The 18,947-nt window shown below is 40.5% G+C and overlaps 1 protein-coding gene across 5 annotated transcripts in view; it reads right to left on the bottom strand.

Annotated features, from left to right (window-relative positions):
- Window positions 1-459: 459 nt before the first annotated feature.
- Window positions 460-18,947, bottom strand: part of col19a1 (collagen, type XIX, alpha 1) — a 101,602-nt gene continuing 83,114 nt past the window's right edge. For 4 of the 5 annotated variants that reach the window (XM_035912041.2, XM_006800766.3, XM_006800764.3 and 1 more), the window contains 15 exons: window positions 18,722-18,766; window positions 17,792-17,824; window positions 17,598-17,642; window positions 16,640-16,666; window positions 15,449-15,502; window positions 14,808-14,852; window positions 14,420-14,464; window positions 14,260-14,322; window positions 13,789-13,824; window positions 12,290-12,334; window positions 11,648-11,791; window positions 10,618-10,684; window positions 10,393-10,521; window positions 7,244-7,321; window positions 460-3,615 (listed from right to left, as the gene is read on the bottom strand). In XM_035912041.2, coding sequence (XP_035767934.1) covers window positions 3,515-3,615; window positions 7,244-7,321; window positions 10,393-10,521; window positions 10,618-10,684; window positions 11,648-11,791; window positions 12,290-12,334; window positions 13,789-13,824; window positions 14,260-14,322; window positions 14,420-14,464; window positions 14,808-14,852; window positions 15,449-15,502; window positions 16,640-16,666; window positions 17,598-17,642; window positions 17,792-17,824; window positions 18,722-18,766 — 957 coding nt within the window. In that variant the 3' untranslated portion in view covers window positions 460-3,514. Of the gene's footprint in view, window positions 3,616-7,243; window positions 10,008-10,392; window positions 10,522-10,617; window positions 10,685-11,647; window positions 11,792-12,289; window positions 12,335-13,788; window positions 13,825-14,259; window positions 14,323-14,419; window positions 14,465-14,807; window positions 14,853-15,448; window positions 15,503-16,639; window positions 16,667-17,597; window positions 17,643-17,791; window positions 17,825-18,721; window positions 18,767-18,947 lie in introns of all 5 variants that reach the window. The other variant, XR_004843943.2, reaches the window with a different exon arrangement.

Below are 18,947 nucleotides of genomic sequence, written 5' to 3'. Positions count from 1 at the left end.
TTCCATTTTCTTCTAAGAAATAAGCACTTTTCCTCATGACATAGTCAAAACTCTCCAGAGCAGCTACTACATAAATGTTGCAGTGACAATGTTTGCCTCAGTTGTTTCTCTGATGTCACAGCTGCTTAAATAAGTTCAATTCCAAACTAGTTTGACACATATCCCTCGCTATTAACGCCACCACATTTTAAAAAAACATGTTGAAAGAGTAAACTGGCTACCACCCCACCCCCCAAAACAAAAGAACAATAATTAACACAGAAACAGCATCAGGTTTGTGAATAAAGTTTTACTGAAAAGAAGTGTAAGTGCAGAATATACAAGGAAGTCACGCACTGAATAACATTTATTGCACACGTGTAAGGCAGATGCCATTAATCAGTGTAAATGAAAGAAGCTGCAAAGAAGGCTGTAAAGTATAACCTCTGATGCCTGGTAACCCCCCCCCCCCCCCCCCCCCCCCCTTACACTCCGCCAACAACAGGAACATCACCGCGCCTGTTCTCTGTCTTCCCATCAGCACGTCGGCTGATAACAGAACTGCAATATGTGTGTTTTTACATAGACATGAGGCTTTCATTTGCTTTTTCAGTTAAAAGGCAACAGTTTTTTTGGTGTCTCCCCCCCCAACAACAACAACAACAAATCTAATCATGTCGTTGTGGTAAACCAAGACTGAGGTAGGTGTTCAAACAAAGAACAAACATTGAAGTCACACGGCACAACATGAGCTTATAAAAGAGCAGAGATCAGTTTCACTGAGACCAGCAGGCAGACATTTTTAATCCTAGGGACCACGCTGAGAGTCTGCTACATATTACATCTCATTACAGGCTTTGCTTACAAGATTAGATCACATGTGGCAACCGGATCGACTTACATTACTGGAGAGAATATGCAAAAAAAACAAAGAAGGAAAAAAGAAAGAAACACGTGCACGTATGAAAGCGGCGTTATTGTTTTAGGATGCTTCAACCTTCAATGACTCTGTCCGCGAGTTTGCTTTCATCTGACATTTTCCACTTAGAACAATTGGAGTAATATGAATGGCTTCAAATTTCTAGTGAAGTGAGCTGTGTCATCAGCAGCCAATTTGTGTCCTCCCTACTTATTATGCTGTTTAGTTAAACTGAAGCCACAAACTGGTGCACATTAATATCAATTGAAGCTAAATTCAATATATGGAGGGAGGTGCTTTCATCAGCACGCTGAAAAAGTTTAGGTCACATTAGTTTGCTGATGCTGTCTCATTTGAATCTCATCAAGGTCAGTGTTATCGTCTCTGACGGGAACCCATTAAAACCGAATATGAAAATTACTTTGATGAAAGGACAGGAGCTCCTAGAAGGAGGGGATTTTATGTGGCCTACAAAAGCAAAGAATAATAGTTTCCCATTCACATTACAAAAGCAATGAAATACATGTCCAGCAGGGGGCTCTTTCAACTCACAAATGAAGTTTGTGGCAAGCGTTTGATTCAGTACTCCTCTAAAATTAAACCCACCCAGTCTGATAAAATTTAGCAGAGATAAAACCAAGCTGGCATGCTGAGAAAAATGTAAAAAAAAAAAGGGGAAAAAAAGCTCTCCAGATACTCTGTAAGATGCGAGTTAAAATTTACATGTATAAGAGAAGAATAATGACTGTGAAGTACAAAGGGAAAAAAGTGTCAAACTGCAGATGTTAAAGGAGAGACAGAAAGAACCGAGCTCTTAATGTCACAAAATTTCAGATACACACACAGAGCGTTTCAAACATGAATCACAGCAGGACTCTTTAAAAGTAAAATTAAAGCCTTTGCATCAAGCTCTAATTAAACAGAGCTCAAAATGAAAACCTGAGGAAACCAATATACACTACAGGCTAATTATCTTTTTCTTCTACACAAAAAAGTTTAGTAAGATTATAAAGTTTGAAAGAACAAAAACTTTTTAAAGAAGTGAATAAACTAAAATCCAATGTGTAAATGCAGGATTTTTAAATTTTTTTTTGTCGTCTTTAGCATACTTAAGTTCTTAAAATGTGTGTTTCTGCACAAGATCTACACTACAGTTACACGGCCTGTTTAGATAAAATGCACAGGCTTCAAAGGTTTCAGAAAATTCGTAGCACATAAATAAATCGAAACTCCAGTCTCAAAGCTCCCTGAAACCCAACTGTTAAAAACACCACGGTGCGATTACAAGAAAGTTCAAGTACATGAAAAGTTTGATGCGTCTGTTAGCTGTAGTGTAGTATTCTGATCTCCTTTGTGTTTCTGAAAATCAAAAATATACATAAAAACCAGAGGAATTGTCATACACGACACCTTGTAAACAATATGTGTTAATAATTTGCAGCACTGTGTGACAGGTGAGAACCTTAACGTGTTGTTACAATGACAAAAAATGGATGAAAATGATGTTGTCAGGTCCCTTAACTCACCCCATTACACAAGAAAAATGAAAAGGAAAAACAAAAACAAAAATTGAAAATACACAATATTTACAGATTAACTCCACAGTAAAGCTAAATGAAGGGTCATGCTACAATCACTGAACACAAATGCCATTTAAATTACATTCATTTCATGTGGAAAAAAATGATGTAAAAGGCTAAAAAAAGAAGCTCCAGACAAACAGTGTCACTGAGCTGTTTGTTGGTTTTGTCTTACAAAAGATTTGGCAATCCTCGCCGACGAGCGCTCAGTTAACAACTAGTGACTTGCAGAAAACTGGAAGACGCGTTAACCGACAATTATACGGCAGCTTCTTTTAAAAGTGATCATTGTACACGACGCAAAGGTGTCACCAGAGACTCCATCGGGATTACGGGTAATCCGAAAATCCACTTTCTAGTAACAACTATACTCAATATTCATGCTACATTTCCTACATTCATTATGACCATTTTGAAAATACATTCTTGCAGAATGCGGCTTAAAATAAATAATTTCTATATCAGACACGTCGGCTGCACTTTGGTTACATAAGGCGCTTCATAAATCTGCTATTTTCTCACACCTACACGTACAATAAGTACATTTGCTCAGCTAATCTGTTCCTCAAACACACAGAAACTCGTGCAAACACGCACGAGAACACAGAAACATGAGATGTACCTTCGGTCGCCACAACAGCTTATCTGAGTGCGAACAGAAGAGTGCATAGACATGCCCATTAAAGAGGCAAACGCATAATTAAGATGGTGTTTTTTTTTCAGACAGGAGTCATTTCATGGTCTTGAAAGACATGAGAGTTGACAAGGAATGCATCACGTCACAGTAGAGCATATGAAATTTAAAAAAAAGGAAAATAACTTAAAAGTACTGCATTGCAAAGAGATTTCAGCTGTATTCAAAACAAACCCAACAACAATCCCAGAAAAACAAAACCCAGACAGCATCTGAGTGTTTTAGTAAAGTGAAAAAAAAGGTCAGCGGCGAGTCTCTCCGACTTCCCCTGCTGTGTGGCTGCAGCACTGAGCTCAGAGCCGGATGGCTGTCTTCGTAATAGCTCAAACCCCTCTGCTGGGCTCACAAAGATGGAAGAAGACAGTTGCTGGGGTCGCAAGTACCGGGGGGTCCACGGGGCCCTGGAGAGCCAGGAGGGCCCCGAGAAGAGATCCCAGGTGGGCCTTCACAGAGAATTAGAGTGCATTAATTACGGCACCAGGCTGCACTTTATCATCATTCAGAAGAGCTTTCAATTAGTGATAAAGCAGGCACATGTTCCCCTCACAAACACTCACAGCCATTCACTGTCCATACAGGCGAGCTGTACAGAATCACAAATGGAGGGTAGCCAGCTGTGAACATTATAGTGCTTCTGCTACATTTAGATCATCGCCTGGAAGTCCCGCTCTCACCACTCACACGGACCTCGAAATTGCACAGAGTATTAAAAGTATACTATCTCCAAGTAAAGAAAGCTACACGAGTTAAAAATTAGCAGTGTGGTAAGATAAATTCGTTGTACAAACACATGTACAAATATGTTTATTAATGCTAAACCAAAGACAAAGAAACCCCTTCCATTCACAGAGCAATCTGCTTTGTAAGTATTTCCAGCCGCCAGCTTTAACCACCAAGATGAATCACTATTCTCAAGCCATTTCTTGTTAAAGTTGCATTTCCCCATTTCCTTCGACTAACGAGCGGGCTGGCTAGCAGGGCCTTTTTCTTTATTATTGTGAATGTATTGCAAGTCCTAACTTGAACTCACCACTGGAAATAAGCATCGGGGAATTGTGTATTCTTATTTTACTTAAATGCATTTTATTCTTCACATAAGTTACAAGCAAAAAGGTTAGCCAGTGTATCCAGGGTAGTGTTACCTTTGTACACATGTTTAGAAGAATTAAAACAAGAACCAGGCAGATTTTTACCTTTGGTTTGTTAGCAGATCTGCTCCATTTATATTCACTAATGTAAATGTAAGTTCTCACAGTCTCAATATTGTTTGTATGCATTGCTTTTAAACCAATACCAGTGTCTTTGAAATCAAGTGTCAAGCAGACGACAATTCCTATTGAGAATTTTTCATCAGCATTTCAAAGCACAAGAGATAAAATTTCCTGCTTAGTTAATTTAGCCAATATTTGATCAGAAAAGGACTCAGCCATTCTATGGTTTGCTGCTTCCAGTTTCTCAAAGTGTGAAAGACTAATTGCAAGGGTAATGAAAAATAAAAAACAAATATTAGGTGCAACTTCTACACGGTCTTTTTATTTTAGAACATTTTAAATTGCATTTAATTTGTTTTGTTTTAAAATCAATTAAAAAAAATCAGTCTGTAATTACAGTCGCAGTTCTTCTTCTTTACTTTCATTTAATTGAGAAATGCTCCTCTGATGTAATGCAAAGTGGGACTGCAGTGAGTATCAATAGATCACTATATAGCTGCATTGGAGGATCATTCAGAACTGAGGACATCTCATTTACAATTAATGAATTCTCCGGTTTCTCTGTAATGAGAATGGAGGAGAGAGGAAGAACACATCCTCGCTCTCTGATATGGTGAGGTCATCGCGGCCGATGAGACATTAGTATCTCATGTTACTTAGCAACAGCTTGCTGAAGTGTCAAAGCGGTCTGCATTGCTTCATGGTCTCTCGTATATTGTTCATATACGAAAACAACACCAAGAATAACACCTTCTTTCTTAGAAAGCCTGCAAAAAAAGACAAGAGACAAAAACAAAAAAAAGCCCTCCACTGCAGTCCTGCCACAGGAGTGTCCATTACATCAGTCAACCCATTCACAGCTCGAGGGAGCCTTGTCTGCACTATAGTTTGTACAAAGAGAATTGCAGGTACTGCCTTGTCCTTTACCTCCCTGCGAAAACACAACTTGCCCTTTCCATCAGAGCCACATCCATCTACTGCTTAAGTGCTCAGACAAACTATCCACAGTATCGTGGCGGTGGAAAGACACAGGAAAAAAACCCCTAATCATCTAAAGTACCTTATGTTCCAGTTTGTTAATTCTCTTTGTTAATACAACAAGTTTAAGTGGCTTTGTACAGCTGATAGCTTTACCCTGCTAATTTGGCACAATTCAGAACTAATGCACTCCAACGGCAGCACCTTCAGGTCTAATTACCATCAGAGCACATCAGGGAACGAACACGTGGGGGCAAAGATAGCAACTACAGTATGAGGTCACTTCTCAAAAAGAAAAACCCAACAACTTGAAAATACTGATTGATTAGAAGTGCCTTGATTCATCGACCCGTGGAGCCTGCCAGACAGATTTCTTACCCTTTATTTTATATATTTATTATATTATAACTGATAAATCAAAGCTGTGCAAATTTCATTTACGTGACTCACATATCCCAGTCTGAGTCTGAGGGGAACCTGCTCTATGCACGACTAGTGTCAAGAATACCACCAGGAAAAGCAGAGGAGTGGGGCAGCTCGTTGATAGCACTTAGTTTAAGCACTTTCAAGGTCTTCCTGAGACGTGACTACAGCTTAACTCTAACCCCCACCAGTTGAGCTGCAGGTGCTTCTTATAACTGTGTGCCTACAGACATGATGTCTTTCAAAAGCTGTGATTTGTCCTCTCCAGTGGAGCTACAGCCAAGATATCTTTCCCCTGCACATGCATTATGTGCATACATACACTCCTGCACATGCATTATGTGCATACATACACTCCTACAATCACAGGCTGAAAATCAGCAAGTTAACCCCACTTCTCATCTTCCATCAAGATATGCTGAGGTTTTGGGTTTTTTTTTTTTAGTTATTTTGCACGACAAAGGACATGCTGAAATCTTGGCTTGTCTCCTTTCGTTCACGACAACACCAAGCAGTTCATTTTATAGAGCGGAAGTCATTTTCTGCCACCGCCAAATTCAACCTCTATTGGGGTCCTATTTATGTCGCAGGAGCACAGGGGTTTTTTGAGAACATAATGCAATCTAGAAGCCAAGTTGACTCTAACATGCTGAGAAACCAATTGAAGGCTGAAATAGAATTTCCTTCTTGGGGGCAGCTAAAAAAAGCCTGATAAATAATGGCGAAAGGGGGGTGGTCAATGTAATGGTTATTCTTCCTGATCATTTTAATGCCTGCGGTATAATTAAAACACGAGGAGGGCAATTTTCAGAAGTGCCCTCATACATGCAACGTGCAAATAGCATAGTTTCTGCCATTTTATTAGTATATGGCTGATGGTTAGAACACTTTAAAACACTTTCTTATTTGAACATTTTAAAAACGCAGGACTGTGTCAAAAGAGGCAATCAGTATATAATGAGCTATGCTAAATCCAGTTGCTGACTGTGGCTTGAAACAATGTTGATAGAGGTGAGGGGGAACAAAAACAGTAACTTTGCAGTCCATAAAACTAAAACAATGAGCTTAAAGACAGTAAAATGCTCCATAGAACTGAGGAGAACAGCAGAGATGGGTGGTAATTCTCTGCATGTTCAGCACTATAATTGACCCTTTTGACTTTACGCGTTGTCCTTTGTTCCAGAGTTGCTGTAAAACTGCTGGTGATGGTGTAAGGTATTATATAGATAAAGTCTCCAATGTAAAAAAAAAAAAAAGCCAAGATGCCTGATGATGATTTTTTGGAAATCTTCAGGATTTAGAAAGCCTGGAAACTATTGCTCATGAACACTTAAAAAAATGACCAGAAAGACTCATTGGAAGCAAAATACTAACAAATGAGGGGTGGATAAAGACTTTTGCACAGCATATCAAATTAAACATTCAAACTAAAATGCCTCTACTCATAAGGTGTTCTTACCTGGTGGCCCCGTGGGTCCTGGATCTCCTGGTAACCCTAGTCCAAGCTGGCCTCGCTCTCCTTTCTGACCCCTGATTCCTGTGGACGCAAACACACACACAACATTGTGGCTGAGAAAACAAATACTACAAACCTAAAGCAGTCCTGCAGTCCTGTTGTGGTGCCATCTCTACACAGTTTGAATTACAGTTAGTAAGATTAGTACAAATGCCAAAGCACGACAAAGTGTCAAAATGAGGACACACTTGTGGAACCTTTATATTTGTCAACGGACTCCTAATAACACTGCACAGCTTCTCGATTATGTATAATCAGGATGACAGCAGTGTCAGGTATCAAGTATGCACTTATTTTGAGAGATGCACCCTTAGTAGGTGAAGTGGAAACAGACCACTGCATTGTGGATTTGTGCAGCTTTCTAACAACAGCACACATCACATCTTTGACGATTTCAAAACAGAGACAAGAGGCTTTTAACAATCAGAGATCAGACACGTGGGTCACTAAAGGCATTCAGAGAGTGGAAAGGTAGGCCAAGTCAAAGGTGAACTCCGCAAACAACCGAAAGCAATCGTGGCTATTCATGACAGACGCTTTACTCTGATGCTCATTATGTTCACTCTGTCCTATGCTGGAGACTGGCTGCTGCCTGACTACCTCCAAGAAAGAACACAAACCGTGAGCATGCTCAGTGTGTAAAAAGAAAATTCAAAGCATTCGCACATCTTCAAGTCAGACCAGGCAGGCGGTTGCTTTTAACTGTATGCAAACAATCATATTATTCAAGGGCTTTTTCAGTGCATGCAAAAACCAGTACGTCTACAGTTCAAAACAGCAGCATACCAAGTAAGAATTTGAGAGGCTGCAAAAAACATTTCCCCACGAGGCACTTAAAGTAATGGAGTCTCACAACCAGTGGCTGCATGGAGTGCATCAGAAACATTGACAGGAGTATCAAGCATTTCACTGCTTGGCCCAAAGGGGAAACGCTCCAACGCTTACATGTCAGAGAAAATCTCAGAAAAAAGGCTTATGAATGCTCCAAAACTGAATCTCAAAGAAATAAAAAAAAGGGGGGCTATCCACACATTGCCACAATAATGAGACTTCTTTCAACACTCACAGAGCCCGGGGCATTCATTCAGGCAGGAGACGTTCCACGGAGAAAAGTGCACTGTACCTTGAGCAAAAAAATAAATAAAAAATTTCTGAATAGCACACAGGGCAATAAGCTTGGGGGCCACGGTGGATTGGTGCAGTCTGATAAATCGAAAAATGCCACAGTGCGTACTTAGTTGAAAACAAATTGTGTCTTGGGGCACTAATGGACAAAGTAAGTTAACAAAATATAATACTGGCAAACAGTGGTTTTTCATGCTTCATTGAACCTGCACCTGTTGTACGCTGTTGTATACAATATTAAAAGACACATCTACTTAATCGTACCGTGTCTTACAAAAAAGAAAGAAAAAAAACAACTTTCTTTCTATTTACTGATATGTCCATCTCGCAGGAAGAACAGAGCAGCTTTAAAACAGAGCTTACAGACATGTTTGTTTCACTCAGTATAAATGTTACACAGAATGCATTGAAATACAAAACAAATGTTAAAACAAGAACACAAAAAAAGAAGCAAAATTGATGAAATATGCACTTCAGCACAATGGCTTTCATCAAAGAGAAACTTTGTGAAGATCCCAAAAGTGAACGATGACTCACAAATGAGCACTTAATTACAACAAAGTAGGAAATAAAGAAATGGTGTTCTCCAGCACGAGCCCCTATGGGCGTTCTCTTAACAGCTTGAGACTTTCACCCATGTGAAATCACACCAAAGACAGAAGAAAGGAAGAAAAGAAAAAACTGTGAACTCAACAGAGGGGTTATTTTTCTCCATAAACAATTCATTTCGGCATATTGGAGAAGAAGTCAAATTGGATATTCCAGAGGAGCACAGTCTCCAGCGGAGGATGACGAGAAATAATGAGGAAATATTACCCCAAACTCTCAAGGCCCAAGTCAACAAAGAAAAAAAAAAAAAGAAGTTGTTGAATTTCTGAATTATCAAGGGAAATAACTTTCCTCTTTGTTTTCAATAAATATTTATTGCAAAGCTGCATTAAAGATCACCTATAAAACACTTTTTTTTGGAAGCGTAAAAAAACAAAACAAGCAAAATAATGTCAAAGACATGTGTAAACGCCAGTGGCATTAACGCACAAATATTTAGAGTTGAGTAGCTGGCTAATTTGGAGACATTTGTGAATGAAAGCAGCCCTTTATATTATAGCAGTGGGTTAAAATGTAAATGGTCTTGAATAATGTGAGGTAGATAACAAAGCTCAAAGAGAACGGCCAATGCAGCGGTGCTTTTGATCTGCACCAACACAATCAAATCACTCCTCCTCTTTAAAAGTTACGATACCATAGTTCTGCTGCGGACACAGTACAAATCTAAGCAAGTCTGAGGTACAAAGCCTGCACCGGCAAACCATTAGTGTTGTATGAGCAGTCAGAAATTTGTATTAGTTTGATAAAAGAATGTCAACCCTCTTTCCTGACTACGCTCCTTTTGCATTTTAGGGGCTTTCTTTCCTGGAGTGAGGTATCAATACTGAGGTTCTTTCCTGTCCACATTGATAACACTTTCTCTTTTTCACAGCCAATTCTTCGTTTGTCTTCATATTTCCCAGAGAGCCGCTGTGCACCACACTCCCGGCCTTTCCTCTGCTCCCCGCCCCTCAGTCTGCATTGATATATGGGTCTATGCAAGAGAGAAATACCCATGAATCCGCACAAAATGCAAGTGCAAGCCCGACTCTAATCCAGCCAGTCTCCAACATTTCAAATCAACATCACAAAAACACGAGATGCTAACCAACAGGGTGCAACTCACAAAAATGTGACGCTTTCCTCTCTAAAATATAATTGGCTAAATGTATGGTTCGGTAAACCATACGGTGTGTTTGCTGAAGTAATTATAGGAGTACATATATAATTTCTTTTCATTAAATAAATTAAGGTTAATCCTGTTTCATTAACAGCAATCAGGTTTTACAAGTGTTATTTCTATTCATTCATTCATATTTAAATTATAGTATTTTTCCAGCAGTGGCATTAAGGTGCAGCCGTTCCGCCTGCCATCCTACCAGGAGGTCCACGCTCTCCTTGTGAGCCCGGTAATCCATCCTTTCCAGGAGATCCAGGAGGTCCTTGGATCTGCGACGCTAAGATGCCTGCAGGTGTCTTCTGTAGCCCGCTGTTGCTAGAAAGCTTCTCTGTGAAGGAAGAAAAGAATGCTTAGAGGTAACACAACACAAAAAATAAAAGTACTCCAAACTAATTAAAATAAACTTCTTTTTTTGTTTTTTTACCTTCAAAAATCCTCGATACTTCATTTCGGATAAACATCCGGAGTTCCTCTGTAAAGCTGGAGTCATCCTGCGAGCGGAAATAGTGATAAAGCGCTCACTATTTTAACACTTAACAAGAGAAACTAAAGCAATTAAGGGACAATAAAAATAAAAAGATACAAGTAAAAATGATAATTAAGTGGATATCTGGAACGTTTACTAAATAAAACATTTCTTCTACGCAGATTGTTCAAACCAAACTCGACAAAAAGCAGGGCAGAGTCATTCAGTTTAAATTCAGCTTTTAAAGCTTTCTCCTGACTTGAAAGCCTACCTTGCATTGCAGTTTAATATAACGTCTGAACCCAAACTCAGCAGGCGAATATTAAATTTGGTATTATAGCTTTAAAGTGGTGTTACTTTATTTCCAATTCTGAAGTAATGCACTGCCTATTTAGACTGAAAGTGCAGCTTGTCACACTGGCTCTATTTGCCTCCATATGTATGGAAAGATAAAGAAATTATATACATGCATAGAGCACGTACGCACAGAACACAGCACACGCCGTGTGAACCTTTCTCAGCTGGATTGTTGGTGCTTTTTTTGTGCCGTACCAGTTAGGAAGCCAAACAATAGTATCCCTGGACCTCGAATCTTTGCATTCAGAACAGTTTTTCATCACTGTGAATGTTATATAACGGTTGTGGCTGCATACAGTAAGTGTAAAATGTCTGTGACAGATGGAGGTGTTTTTGCTGCTCTGCAGAGCTTCAGGCACGCCCACATATCTGTCTTTCTTTCTGTTTCCGTCTCGCTCCCTCTCTGACCTTCTGTTGCGCCTAGATGATCAGGAGTGGGAAGCGCTGAGCAGAAAGAGAACAGCAAGTTCCCGTTGCACTGCCTTGTTTGATGTTTCATGCAGAAAGCTGTAGCTACACCATTTCCCCCCCCCAGTGTATGAGAACTGAGGTGGTAACTCGAGTTGCCCGGTAAAGCTTTTTAATTATCTGGGAGGGTTGTCTTTGTTTACGGTGAAAATTTTCAACTCACCAGGAGGCTTTCACTCCCCAGGAGTCCTGGAGGGCCGGGATCACCTTTTTGCCCCTGGGTACCGATGGGTCCGATTTGGCCGGGCTCTCCTGGGCGACCCCTCTCGCCCTGAACGCCTCTTTCTCCAGGAATTCCTGGATCACCCTGTAGCATTAAAAAAAAGTAGCAGCTCAGATATATCTCACCTGTGTATGATGTTGAGGCACCAAACATGTGAATGTGCTACAGCTACCACTCCTGCCTAGAAAAAGCTGCATCAGTGTCACTATAATCTTCAGGTCCTGCTGTATCACTTTACATACTGTGCACAATGACCCATTTCTCCTAATGTGTCCAGTTAGTTACTGGTCCTGGGGTTCTGCTGCCAAACACAAAGCTAAAACCTCATTTTGCATCCTCTATTAAAGGCGTTTGCAACAGATTACTGTGGAAGTGTGACCAAGCTTTTGCAAACACAATAGCAAACTGCACTGAGCGTTAAATGCCTTTATCTAGCGCTTATGTGCTTGTGGGGATTAGTCATATTTGTGCTGAAGTGAAGACTTTCATTACTATTCATTACTATTCATCAAAATCTTTTTGTTGTGCGTTATAGTTGGAGTCACAAAAATAGCTTCCTTTTAAGAAAAGAGGAATGCTTACACGCTCTCCTTTGGATCCTCTTTCGCCTTGTCTACCTGTAGCTCCCTTAGAAAGGAAAAAGGAAAAGATATAGTTGAGGTCTTTGTTGAGGAGTAAGAAGAAAAAAAAGGCAGTGAAACAGTAAAAGGAAATTATTTTGACCCTGAAACTTTTTAGTAGCTGCACACAAAGCATTGATGTTTGGGATTGTGTAAGGGCGCGAGCAACACTCAATCATTCTAATATGTTCATCTGGAATTTGTTCATTTGAATTTCTGTTAAATCCACTATAAGCGATGTTTGCAGAGGATTTTTATGAATTATTTGACTTTGAGGAATGCACACTTTTCAGATGACGCTGCACTGATTGCGTCTTACTCAGCTCAGGCATAATTCCTCCCCGTATAGTGTTTCACCTTCTGCAATGTCACGGATCCTCTGCATCACTCCTGGTTTGTATGACGAACGCCTTCCCACCAGCTGCCTCTACTGTACAGAGGAGCAGGGAGAAAATACCTGTCTCTGGTTTCGTGTCACAACATCTTGTGTCTTCCAATCCCTCTCTGTCACTCCTCATTGCTTCCCTTTACTCTGCTCACAGAAATACCTTTGGGAGCATCTTTGTATCAATTTCCTGCTGGATTACAGGAGCCATGCAAAAGACAATCTGGCATGATGTGGTTTTTGAAGCGGGCATCGCTTTGTGATGCCGTTCTCCCCTGCCTGCTTTAATCTGCAGTACTCTGTATTCCCCGCTGCCTGATGGGAGGCTTAAATCTATCATCTTGCCCACTGAAATGTGCTTCCCTGAGCATTACATTAAACCTCAAAGCAGTGTGCAAGGAATTTTGCTAAAGAAGGCAACTATACCATCTGCTAGATGGCACTGTTGCCCCACCAAAAAGTCATGCCTGTCTATAGAAAGGCTCTGTGTGATGCTGAGATTATGAACAAATGGAAGGAAAAAAAACAATAAAGTACTCGGGCTGTCATTAAGGTGTAAGGTGAAAAGAAAATTGTAAATCAGAGCAAAGCTGTAATAATCGCAGTCAATCGAGTTTGGGTATTAGATTGTATAATGTGCAGTGAATGGCAATTCAAGCCCATACTGTGAGACCATTCTGTGTGATTATGTAGTAAACAGTGTAGATTTGATCAGGTACATAAAAGTAGACTTTTATGCATATTTATTTCCATTTTGGCCAGGTTCATCAGGCAGAAAAATGCATATTTAATCTGAAGCGTCTACTGCCCTCTATTACAAACATTTTATCATTGCCTGAAAGCATTAACTGTATAATGAGGGTGAAAAGACTAAAAGTCAACAAAGCCTTAAATCTGCAGGATTCCATTTAGGTTTTTTTTTAATCGTTAAAATCTCAAATATGCAAATAGCTTTAATGCAGTCAGCACGCTGTAGCTTGAGGGGGGGATAAAAATCTGCTGTGCCATCTTTCTGTAGCTTGGCTGATGTAAAGCGCTTTCTATAAGGGGATTTGCGACGCGTTCACACAACTCACCTGGTATCCTGGAGTTCCATCTTTTCCAGGTCTCCCCTGCTCAAGAAGCGCAACACAAACAAAGACATTTTGTATCAGCTCCCGCCTTCGATTGGATCAGCGCTGTTGCACTCCTAGTAATCTCCACAGTTAATGAGATATCTCAACCAAGGGATAATGATCCTGATTGCTGTGCGAACATTGTTCCATTGTGCGCTTACAGGGAAAATTACAGAAACCATCTCTGATGGTAATTATGTGGAGCAATGTAATCATCTACAGGACAAGCGGAAGCTAACATATGTATTTTATTCATATTGTCCTTGAATCGTGTTGCTTTTGTTCCAGACACACACTACAATGGTAAAACGACTATGCGGCCATGTTTTAATAGCACTGTTTCTAGTGTGGACATTATTGGAAGGTGCTTTGTCAACATCTAGTAGTGATAATATTATTGGAAGAGCGACAGAATTTGTGTAGCATCCTTACAGGAAGACCTTGGGGTCCCTCGGGCCCAGGGAATCCTGTCTCTCCCAGCGGACCCCTCTCACCCTGTCACAGAACAGAGACAGCCAATGTGTCAGTCGGCAGTGACAAAGGAATGACGTACAGATTGACAGCTCAAAGAGAGTTAGAGGCTCAGGCTCACCGGCTCTCCTGGGATCCCTGGCTCTCCACGAGCGCCGGGCTTTCCCTGTCAATCACAAGTATGGGAAAAGAACAGACCGTGTTTGACAGGTCCTCGATAGTGTCATATCTACAGCACCCCTGTAACCTTCCATTTAAAATACAGAGACCAGCATACCAAAGCTGCACAAAAGAAACCTTCCCAACAAAACACTGCACAGACAGACTGCAGGTGTAAGGCAGCATTATTAATCAAAATAGTTTGGCGCTATAGGAATTGAGAGCTATTATTCTGTCTACTTTAAAAAAAACCCATCACTGACTTGTTGCCAGAGGCAGACTTAAATAACATAAATGACTGATCAGAGAGAAGTATGTCCTAAATTAATTTTAAAAAATGGAGGACTTACTGGAGGACCTAGCATCCCTGGTGGACCAGACAAACCCATATCCCCCTGGAAGCACAACATATTAGGTAGATAATGTACACATAACGTAAAAAATACTATAAATCACTGTCACATCAAGCAGACACACAGATAGTGGTATCAGAAACTCTGTATAATGAAAGCTGCTGGGCTATGTGTCTGGACAAGTGCAATGCAAAAATCTGAAACACTTAATAAAAAACTATAAATATCTCCTCAGAAAAATCACACACATATATTTATTATAAATGACTTCCTTAAGAACTTAGCTCTTCTTCATATCTCAACAGCAAATGCTTTGCATATGTCAAACCTTTGACAGCAGGCCCTGAAAGGATAAATTACTCTGGATGTCAGAGAAACCGAAATATTCCACCCTCATCAACCTTCCCCAAAACACACAGTCACACACCGCCAATCAGTGGAAACATTTCTGCACAGAAAAGGCAGGAAGTTGTGAAAAGATGCCTCTAGGACTTTTTTTTTTAATGAAGGAAAATTCATTAAGTAATTGTGCAAATTATTAATTATTACATTAATACTTTGGCTCCAGCTCAGAAAAACGTGGAATTCTCAGAATTTAACAGGCGGTCATCGTGAAAACTTTGTATCTTGATGTTTACCTTAGCACCCGGCAGCCCTTCAAGCCCAGGTAATCCCATGGGCCCTGGTTCCCCCTGTGAGATAAAAATACACCAACTGTTATGTTAAGACAAAAAAAAACCAACAAAAAAACCCCCCAACACTCCTCGCTTTCCCGTTTTTCCAACGAAGAATGAGGTTATTTCTGTCTCACAGTCCTAGAGTGAGGCTGGCGATAAGCGACTGGAAGGTAACAAGTGTCATTATAAAGCGACCATCATGCATAAATGAGCAGATATAGATCAAAAATGGATGAAGGCGAATAAATTTAATTCTGCAGGGGCCCAGATTTTACACATTTCCCGCTCTCATCTTGATAATCTCGGTCAGGTATTGAGAGGACAATACTTCAAATGACCTAGGACACATGCTGTCACACCTTGAAGGCTTTATATCCATTAGAAAAACGAAAGCCATTTGACAATCACAATCACACCTGCTTTCTTCACTAAAAATAGAGAGCCATTCCCAGTGCTAAAGCAAGTGATGGCCTCTATCCACCTCATCTTGCTCGCGCTGCCATGGAGAAATGCCATTACACAGAATAGAGGGGCGACCGGCACTGACACAGACGGATTGTCCAGGTAATTGTCACACATGTAGATTGTCACGAATACGTTACTCAGGCTATGGGAAGAGCGGGCCAGCCAGAGGATCAGCTGTGAGACGGATTGGGGCAATTCCACCAAGGCATTGCGGACGCTTGAACAATTTATTAAAATGTCAAATTAACATGCCAGTGAAAAATCACTGTGAAACAAAACAAACAAACAAAAAATAAAGAAAATTTAAAAAAAAATGCAACTGGGCTCGAGAAAAATTGATGATTCCCATGTCTGTGTGGACTGTTTTCAGGCGTCAGAGTCAGGGGGGATGGGCATTTGAAGTGCAGTGAGGATTTGTGGGTTCCCACTGGCAAGACAATATGGTACAAAGGTTTCATATTTGTAGGAGTCGAGATCATTTTTTTTTTCTGTGTGTTCGAGTTCTTCTGAAAGTGGTTAAGTGCTCGGGCTTGAGGCTGTATTGACTTATTTTATCCAGTAGAAAGCCATAGAAATAATTATAGCAAGCAACTGGCAACTCTGACTTCTCTGGATTTTTTTGCGAGGAGCACAAAAACAGCCAAATGCCTCAAAAAATATAGCCCACGATGAAAAGCTTCAACTTACTGCAGGTCCTTCATCTCCTTTGGGACCCTTAAAAAAAGAAAGAGAGGGAGAGCGGACATATTACCCCTGTGAATGTGACAACTGCTTCCATAAAAATCGTAAATATCATCTTTAATGGCATGTGGTTACTGTATGTTATTGTCATTTAAATTTATATTAGTCATTATTACTTGCCTTTTCTCTTATTTTCTGTGTGTAAATCACGCTAACAGTGTAATATTGTCTCAAGCTCAATTAAAATGATCAGGATCATATAATCCAGTCAAAAAGGCTTAAAACAACACAAGCCAGCAATTTTCCACATTAATAAGCACAAGCAATTATTGATGAATTGGGCTGCTTATCCTCCTTAACACTGATGAAGATGCTCCTTTATTTAGATTGCTCCTGTGGTGCTGTTGGCCTGTGATGGATGCAGTACAGGGAGAAGCATCCTTAAGATGTAGCTATGGCTCATGTCCATTGTGCACTGGGGATAGCAGAGTGTCTACTTTTTGTCACCACCTTAAGTGTTCGTTTTGGTGGATGGATCCCTGCAGGGCTTGTGACTGAATGTCTCTCAGGACTGGACAAGATTACAAACTGTCTGATAAGGAGGAGCAGGGGGAACCCGATAAGCAAATCGGGTCACTTCAGCTTGGCACTGTGCAGAGCAGCCGAACTTCTAAGTCTATTTTGCATTTCAATGATGTTGTGTGTCCTGGGGTGGATAAGAGGCACCTGTTTGAGAGTCAAGAAGCCTCTTGGCCTTCACCAACCACCAGATCTCAATGAGCATGATTGACTGTGATATAATAGCCTTAGAAGCCAAGATAACACCAGAGGGCTGGTCAGGCTATTTGTTATTCAGCTCTCCCAGGCTCTGCAGCTCAGACAGTATCCACACGCCTGTTTGCTAGTGTTACTCCACAATTCAGTGTAAAGGATTTGCTTCAGGCACAACAATGATTATACTTACCGGAGCACCGGGAGCTCCAGGGGGTCCTAAAATAGCTCCACCGCTCTGCAAAGAATTTTTTTATATTTTATAACACGGGCCAAAAACAACAAGCACAGAATCTTTTTCTAGCAAATTTGACTTAATGCTCTGCACAGCACTATGCATTCAGAAGATCCCAATGACAATGATCTGAAGTTTTTTAAAATCTTTACCTGTGGCTTGTACAGGCTGCCCATTCCGTTGCCCTACAACACAACCCAGAGTAAATCAGACATCTTCTCTAAGAGGCTCTTTTCATTGAATGTAAGTTCTAGGCACCGGGAGTCCTTACAGAAAACTGTACAGTAGGTCTGAAGCAGTTATACACTGCTAAGCCCTTAAAAGCTACACAAGAGAGATCAATAGCTCATTTGGTGATTACAGAGAGAGAAAGGAAGAGAGTGCGAGAAAGAGTGAGAAGTGAAAAGAGGAGAAAAAAAACACAGAGAAGCGTAGACTTAATAATCCTTGAGCCAGTCGTAATTCCAAAAAGACGAGTGCCTCAGAAATACAAAGGAGCACACTGATTAAAAAGATTTGGGTATGAGAACTAGGTAATCTGCTCTTCTTGTATAGTATTAGAACATATAATGATGTTTTTCCCATGATAGATTGGTAGAGGGTGGCTATTGTAAACGTAGAAGGAGTCAAGGTTCTCATTTAGAAGCAAGTGAATACCCGTGCCCTTTTCAGGCCACTGAGCCATCTCTTGTCCTCCCAGACTGCAGTTTATGAGACCAGGGTGTGAGGGGAGGGGGGCAAGGCAGGTTCAAGGGGACATCTGATGAATTATAGATTTGCCTTTGGAAGCGCTTACTCACTTTCCTTTTAAAGGAAAGAAACATAACTCAATGCCAGCGTGCAGGTCGTGACGATTTCATCGTATTTGTACCTGTTTGTCATTTATGCTTTTCCTGATACAATAAATACTGTTAGACTGAGGAAACATAAGTGCTGAGGACATACATTTAACTTGCTAACCATAAGAGTGTTTCCAAAAGGATAAAGTGCCAGTAACAAAATAATGTGTAATCTATTACCCTAATGTAGGTTTTGAGACTTATTATCAACAGATAGCACTTGTTGAGGCACCAGGAACTTACCGGAGGCCCTGGAGGCCCTGGTCTACCTGGAGGTCCTTCATTTCCCTGCCAAACACAAGCCAGAAGAATTTTTAAACATGTCTGTGAAAATGCAAATGTTTATCAGTCACAGTCCCATGTTAATGTAACCAAGTGAATCTCATTTGCCGACCCTGGGAAACAAAAAAGAATCTCATGAGACGTCTATCTGCTCTTTAGCACTTTATTGCATATATTAAAATTTGGG

Source organism: Neolamprologus brichardi, chromosome 13 (assembly GCF_056152115.1).
Source record: "Neolamprologus brichardi isolate AB-2024 chromosome 13, ASM5615211v1, whole genome shotgun sequence".
Classification (NCBI taxonomy): domain Eukaryota; kingdom Metazoa; phylum Chordata; class Actinopteri; order Cichliformes; family Cichlidae; genus Neolamprologus; species Neolamprologus brichardi.
The sequence above is the reverse complement of the archived record's forward strand: the minus strand, read 5'-3'. Positions and strand labels throughout refer to the sequence as shown.